General features: G+C 54.9%; 1 protein-coding gene across 1 annotated transcript; it reads left to right on the forward strand.

The window, feature by feature from the left end:
- The first annotated feature begins 1,336 nt into the window (after positions 1–1,336).
- LOC147990520 (uncharacterized) lies at positions 1,337–1,729 on the forward strand. Its single transcript, XM_087538267.1, has one exon. The coding sequence runs from the start codon at positions 1,337–1,339 to the stop codon at positions 1,727–1,729; it is 393 nt and encodes a 130-aa protein (XP_087394393.1).
- The last annotated feature ends 6,540 nt before the right edge of the window (positions 1,730–8,269 follow it).

The raw sequence follows: 8,269 nt of genomic DNA on the forward strand, positions 1-8,269 counted from the left end.
AGCCGGCTCGGCTGCGCGATGTCCAGAAGTTCAACGGATGCTTGGCCTCATCAGCCGGTTTCCATGCCGGCTAGCCGAGAGGGCGCTACCGCTGTACCAACTGATGAAGAAGACGAGCCCGTTCGAATGGAACGGCAAGGCAGACGAGGCCTTCCAAGACCTCAAGCACATGCTCTCCACCGCACCAGTCCTGGCCGCGCCGACCGACAAGGAGCCGTTGTTGCTCTATATAGCCGCGACCTCACGAAGGGTCAGCATGGTGCTGGTGGTCGAGCGACCAGAGGAGGGCAAGATACAAGCCGTCCAGCGCCCAGTCTACTACCTGAGCGAGGTGCTCTCCATCTCCAAGAAGAACTACCCGCACTACTAGAAGATGTGTTACGACGTGTACTTCACCGAGAAGAAGCTGAAGCAGTATTTCCAGGAGCACGTTGTCACCGTGGTCAGCACGACGCCTATCGGAGAAATCATCGGGTGTCGGGATGTCCCTGGCCGGGTTGCCAAGTGGGCGATCCAGCTAGCCGGCCACACCATCCTCTACGTGCCCCACACCGTGATCAATTCCCAAGCCCTGGCCGACTTCCTCATCGACTGGATCGAGACCGAGTAGTTGCCGCCGCCTCCCGACTCAACGCATGCACTTCGACGGGTCCAAGATGCGACTCGGCTTGGGGGCCGGCATCGTACTGTTGTCCCGAAAGGGCGACCGGATCCGCTACGTGCTCCAGATCCACTTCGCCGCCTCCAACAACGTCGCCGAGTACAAAGCCCTTGTGCACGGCCTCCGGCTTGCCAAGGAACTCAGCATCCGGCGCATCCTGTGCCATGGCGACTCGAACCTGGTGGTGCAGCAGTGCTCCAGTGAATGGGATGCTCGTGACTCCAACATGGCAAGCTACCGCTTCCTTGTCTAGAAGCTGTCTGGATCCTTTGAGGGCTGCGAGTTCCTCCATGTCACGCACGCGGAGAACGAAGCAGCCGACACGCTCGCCAAGATCACCTCGTCACGACAAGCCATCCCACCTGGCGTCTCCCTCGAGCACCTGCGTAAGCCGTCCGCCAAGCCATCACCGGACTCCGAGTCCATCCACGTTCTAGATGACCCGGCCGCACCTCAACCCGGCCCGGGGACCGCTGAACCTGGCCCAGGGCTGCTCATCTCGACCCGGACACCATCATCCCGGACCCGGCCGTCGCCATCCCTGACCCGGGAGCTGCTCAACCCGGCTCAGGGGCTGCCGACTCGGAACCCACCCTGGTGGCCGTCTTCGCCGTGGTTACGGCTCCATCTTGGGCCCTCCCAATATCAGAATTTTTGGAGAACGCGGTTCTCCCCATGGACGAGACCGAAGCTCGGCAAGTGCAGCGTCGGGTGTCCTCCTACAGCATCATCAACAACGAGCTCATCAAGCGCAGCTCCACCGGCGTGTTCCAGCGCTGCGTCGAGGAGGAACGGGGCATCGACATCCTCCTCGACATACATCAGGGTGAGTGCGGGTACCATGCCGCATCACGATCCCTGGTGGCCAAGGCATTCCACCACGGTTTCAACTGGCCCACGGCCCTACAAGATGCCGAGTCGCTTGTCCACAAGTGTGAGGGATGCCAGCACTTCAGCAAACGCAGCCACCAGCCGGCGTCAGCACTCCGCACCATACCGATCGCCTGGCCTTCGCGGTCTGGGCACTCGACATGGTGGGACCCTTCAAAACCGCTCGAGGCGGCATGACGCACTTGCTGGTGGCAGTGGATAAATTCACCAAGTGGATCAAGGCAAGGCCAATCAAGAAATTGGACGGGCCAACAACCGTCCGGTTCATCAAGGACATTGTGGTGCGCTACAGCATGCTGAACAACATCATCACTGACACCGATACCAACTTCGCCAAGGGTGCGCTTGAGCAATACTGCTCCATCTCCGACATCCGCCTCGACCTGGCCTCCGTTGCACGTCCGCAATCCAACGGGCAGGTCGAGCGGGCCAATGGACACATCCTGTCCGACGTCAAGCCGCGACTTGTCGAGCCACTCATCCACTCACCCGGCAGCTGGCTTGACGAGTTGCCAGCCGTTCTCTGGAGTCTATGCACCACGCCGAATCGGTCGACCGGGTTCACCCCGTTCTTCCTCGTCTACAGAGCCGAAGCCGTCATCCCGACCGACGTCGAGTTCGACTCACCGCGCGTCGCGATGTACACCAAAGACGAAGCCAGAGAAGACTGTGAAGATGGCGTCGACCTGCTCGAAGAAGCAAGCCTCCTGGCGCTTAGTCGCTCGTCCATCTACCAGCAAGGCCTGGGGCACAACCATAGCAAGAAGATTAAGCCCCTCGCATTCTGCGAGGGCGACCTCGTCCTCCAACTCATCCAAGAGCAAGCACGCCAGCACAAGCTGTCCCCTCCATGGGAGGGCCCATTCATCGTGAGCAGCGCCTTGCGCGACCGCAACACCTACTACCTCATCGACGCACGCAAGTCAAGGAAGCGCAACAAGGACACCGTCGGTGAAGAAATGACCCGGCCATGGAACACGGAACTCCTCCGCCCGTTTTACAGTTAGCCGCACGAGCATATGTATCGTCCCCTTTTGTAAATGCATGAAACCATGGGGTCTCCGAACGAGACTCGGGGGCTGCCTTTTGTCGACCAATTTATTGTGTCCCTATTTTCTTGCATCACTATACCACTAAACCCGGCCACCTCGGGGCTCGGGGGCTGGCCGGCTCGGTCGCCACCCCGCCACCTTACATGGTGATTCCTAATAAAATTAGGATGCCGCGGTCCCCGACTTCGCCCTAAAGCCACAGATCCAGCTTTGGCTGTCGGCTAGCAAGCACAATGGGCCAAAGCCAGGTCGATCAACCCGGCCCACCATTTATCAACTGAACAACCGCACGACCGGCTGCTCGCCAACCGGCTTTGCCAGATTGCCGCCAGCCGGCCCAGTGGGTGTTTCGCTCATGCACAACATTTCGAGGGACCCAAGTCCTGCGCGCTCCCCTCAAAGAACCAAACTCCTTGTCACGGACCGGAGCCTCAGCCGTGTGACTCGTGGGGGGGGGGAGGTTTGAGAAAGGAAAAATGCATGAAATCGGTCCAAAAAACGGAAGGCAAAAAAGCAAAAGCACCCACGACATCTACACAAAGTATTTAAGAAAAGGCCCATGGCTCGAGTTCATTACACTATAAAACCCCAGTGGGTGGGTGGACCTGCTATTTAATAGATTTTACACAAAGTGTCTCAGGCATCTCCCACGCCGCGTCGCGACATCGACGGCTCTCCCCTGGCGGCCTCCGGGTCCAGCGAGGCGCCAGTGTCCTCCTCAGCACCCGTGTCACGATAGACGCCCATCTCCTTCGAGCTCCCCTCCGGATCGTGGAGGAGCAAGCCGTAGTCGTTGCCGTCCACGGCCCTGCCGTCTTCCGTCCGCTCCGTATGGAACTCATCGTCGAAAGCGAACTCGGCGATGTAGCTGGCCCGGGATGCGATTCGGCCGGCTTGCTCCTGCAAGAGGTGCTGAGGGAGTCCTGGATTAGGGGGTCTCTGGACAGCCGGACTTTTGGACTATGAAGATACAAGATTGAAGACTTCCTCCAGTGTCCGGATGGGACTCTCCTTAGCGTGGAAGGGAAGCTAAGCAATACGGATATGTAGATCTCCTCCCTTGTAACCGACTTTGTGTAACCCTAGCCCCCTCCGGTGTCTATATAAACCAGAGGGTTTAGTCCGTAGGACAACAAACAATCATACCATAGGCTAGCTTCTAGGGTTTAGCCTCTATGATCTCATGGTAGATCAACTCTTGTAATACTCACATCATCAAGAACAATCAAGCAGGACGTAGGATATTATCTCCATCAAGAGGGCGCGAACCTGGGTTAAACATCGTGTCCCCTACCTCATGTTACCATCCACCTTAGACACACAGTTCGGGACCCCCTACCCGAGATCCGCCGGTTTTGACACCAACATTGGTGCTTTGATTGAGAGTTCCACTGTGTCGTCACCGTAAGGCTTGATGGCTCTTTCGATCATCGGTAGCGATGCGATCCAGGGTCAAGTTTTCTTCCCCGGACAGATCTTTGTATTCGGCGGCTTCGCACTGCGGGCCAATTCGCTTGGCCATCTGGAGCAGATCGAGAGCTACGCCCCTGGGCATCAGGTCAGATTCGGAAACTTGAGCTACACTGCCGACATCCATGGAGACTTGATCTTCGACGGATTCGAGCCCGTGTCAGGTGCGCCGTACAGTCACGACAAGCATGACGTTACTCTGCCATCGGACAACATTCGGGAGATCGCATCTGCGACTACTCCAACCATCAATCCGGAGCAAATCGCGCCATCTGAGAGCAGAGAGATAGACCCCGCCATGGAGGCCGCACTCTCAGTGGCAATAGAGCCGGATACTGACTTCACCCCTTACGAGAACTGTGTCGCCGAACCACTTGATTCATCTCCGGCCACGGACTCTGAGCCGCCTGCATCCGCGCCTATCAAATCCGACTGGGCGCCGATCATGGCGTTCATCTCCGCGGATATCTTTCAGCACTCACCTTTTGGCGATGTGCTAAATTCATTAAGGTCTCTCTCCTTGTCAGGAGAACCTTGGACGTACTATGTCTGGCTAGAATGGGATGCGGATGACGATGAAATTCGCTGCCCGCCCACCACCCACTTAGTAGCCACTGTCGATGATTTAACTGACATGCTCGACTTCGAGTCCGAAGACATCAACGGTATGGACGACGATGCAGGAGATGAACAGGAACCACCGCCCACAGGGTGCTGGACCGCCACCTCATCATATGATATATACATGGTGGACACCCCCAAAGAAGGCAATGGCGACGAGACAGAGGAGGATGACCTCTCCAAGAAGCAACCGAAGCGCCGACGTCAGCGGCGCCGCTCTAAGTCCCACCACAGCAAAAAAGTCGTGATACCGGCACAGGAGATAATAACACTCTAGATAGTGCCGAACACAACCACAATCCCCTCTAGTACGATGTAGAGCGGTAGGATGAACAACCTAGCCCACCAGAGCAGGCGGCAGATGGAGAACTGGAGGAGGACAATTACATGCCTCTCTCCGAAGACGAGGTGAGCCTCAGCGACGAAGAATTTATCGTGCCTGAGGATCCCGTCGAGGAGGAGCGCTTCAAGCGCCGGCTTATAGCCACAGCAAATAGCCTGAAGAAAAAAGCAACAACAGCTTCAAGCTGATCAAGACTTGCTAGCAGACAGATGGACCGAAGTCCATGCGGCTGAGGAATACGAACTCAAGCGCCCCTACAAGAATTACCCAAAACGCAGCTTGCTACCTCACCTTGAGGTGGAAGCATTGAAACATCCACCACTAGTGTACGATGTGGCTGACCGGCCACCGCGTGGCCGAGCCAGAGAGGCGTTTCAGCCTGCACCCTGCCGCCACTGAATCAAAAATACCAAGGCCCGGGGCAACACACAGGACCTGTGAGACATATTGGACAGCAGGGCAAAGCTTGCAAGGTCAATATATGGGTCACAGGCACGCGCGCCAACACGGGACGATGATCGTCGCGCCGGATACACCAAAGGTAAATCCGGCCGGGCCGAATACAGCAGACAAGACTCATATGAACTGCGTCGTGATATAGCCCGGCACAGAGGCGCCGCACACCCCCTGTGCTTCACTGATGAAGTTATGGATCATGAATTCCCCGAGGCTTTTAAACCCGTAAATATCGAATCATATGATGGTACAACAGATCCCGCTGTATGGATTGAGGATTTCCTCCTTCACATCCAGATGGCTCGCAGTGACGATCTACATGCCATCAAGTACCTCCCACTAAAACTCAAAGGAGCAGGTCGGCATTGGCTGAATAGCTTGCCAGCAGACTCCGTCGGTAGTTGGGAGGATTTGGAGGACGCATTCCTTGACAACTTCCAAGGCACTTATGTGTGACCACCGGATGCTGACGACTTGAGCCATATAACTCAGTAGCCAGGGGAATCGGCCAGGCAATTCTGGACACAGTTCCTGACCAAGAAAAACCAAATTGTCGATTGTCCAGATGCAGAGGCCCTAGCAGCATTAAAGCATAACATCCGCGACGAGTGGCTTGCCCGCCACCTTGGCCAGGAGAAGCCAAAGTCTATGGCAGCCCTCACGACACTCATGACCCGCTTTTGCGCGTGCGAGGATAGCTGGCTGGCTCGCAGCAACAACACATCAAGGAATCCAGGCACTTCGGATACCAAAGATGCCAACAGCAGACCACATCGTAACAGACCAAAGCGCCGCAACAATGGCGATAACAATGATGACACGACAGTCAATGCCGGATTCAGAGGCTCTAGATCTGATCAGCGGAAAAAACCATTTAAAATAAGTACTCCGGCTCCGTCCAGTTTGGATCGCATACTGGATCGCTCATGTCAAATCCATGGCACCCCCGACAAGCCAGCCAATCACACCAACAGAGAATGTTGGGTGTTCAAGTAGGCCGACAAGTTAAATGCCAAAAACAAGGACAAGGGGCCGCATAGTGATGACGAGGAGGAGCCCCAGCCGCCGAACACGTGAGGACAGAAGGGGTTCCCCCCACAAGTGAAGACGGTGAACATGATATACGCAACCCAGATTCCTAAGAGGGAGCAGAATCGTGCATTAAGGGACGTCTATGCGATGGAGCCCGTCGCCCCAAAGTTCAACCCATGGTCCGCTTGTCCGATCACCTTTGATCGCAGGGACCACCCCACTAGTATCCGTCATGGCGGATCCGCCGCACTGGTCCTAGACCCCATCATCGACGGATTTCACCTCACTCAAGTCCTTATGGACGGCGGCAGCAGCCTGAACCTGCTCTATTAGGATACAGTGCGAAAAATGGGTATCGACCCATCGAGGATCAAACCCACCAAAACCACCTTTAAGGGCGTCATCCCAGGTGTAGAGGCCCATTGCACAGGCTCAATCAAACTGGAAGTGGTCTTCGGATCACCGGATAACTTCCGAAGTGAGGCGTTAATCTTCGACATCGTCCCGTTTTGCAGTGGCTATCACGCACTGCTCGGACGAACAGCATTTGCAAAATTTAATGGAGTACCGCATTACGCATACCTCAATCTCAAGATGCCACGACCTAGGGGTCATAATAGTAAATGGAAACACAGAACGCTCGCTCCGCACGGAAGAGCACACTGCGGCCCTCACAGCAGAAGCACAAAGCAGCCTTTTAAGGCAAACCACTAATTCGGCGTGATAGCCCCCAGACACCTTCAAGCGAGTTCGGAGTAAACTTCAACAGGATTGCCTAGCACATTTAGAGCTCGCCTAGCAATTCGGCCCCCGTCCCAGTCCCAGTCAAGCGACGAAATCCATGCCGTGCGTACATAATTACGCACTGAAACTACCATGGACATAGGCGGGGGCACGATCAGGGCATGTCCCGCAATGCGGCTTAACCGCCCTAGGGGCTGTATACCTTTATCATTTATTTTCTCTTTCACGGCCTAACTCTCTGGAAGCCCTTTCCGGCAATACGATTGCCGGACACATTACGGGAAGGAACAACCAAGGCGGCAAGAAGCTAAGATGTACACGGGAACCCCTAGGTGGTCTCTTATAATAATTGATATACCCTCTTTCTATTATCCATACATAGCTTGCCCTTGGATAGGACATTTCGAATAGTCCTACATTCTGCTTATTGCACTACTTGTACCAGTACGCTTCGACGTATTTTTTACATAACAATGCATAGCATTAGTCTATTATCGCATTACTTATCCTTTTTCTTTTTATATATCCATTTACGACAATCCGCACCCGTATATATGGGTACGATCAGTACGCCAGGGGCTTTCGTTTACCCCATAATACGACGCGCGATGTCCGAACACTTTCGACAATGCGGCACCCCGATCACATAGCACTATATGTTGGACTATGAAGTTACAAGATTGAAGAATTCCTCCCGTGTCCGGATGGGACTCTCCTTGGCGTGGAAGGCAAGCTAAGCAATACGGATATGTAGATCCCCTCCCTTGTAACCGACTCTGTGTAACCCTAGCCCCATCCGGTGTCTATATAAACTGGAGGGTTTAGTCCGTACGACAACATACAATCATACCATAGGCTAGCTTCTAGGGTTTAGCCTCTGTGATCTCATGGTAGATCAACTCTTGTAATACTCATATCATCAAGAACAGTCAAGTAGGACGTAGGGTATTACCTCCATCAAGAGGGCCCGAACCTGGGTAAATCATCGTGTCCCCTGCC

The sequence above is a fragment of the Triticum urartu genome, chromosome 1A (genome assembly GCF_056163025.1).
Source record: "Triticum urartu cultivar PI428250 chromosome 1A, HENAU_Tu73, whole genome shotgun sequence".
NCBI classification, from domain to species: Eukaryota; Viridiplantae; Streptophyta; class Magnoliopsida; order Poales; family Poaceae; genus Triticum; species Triticum urartu.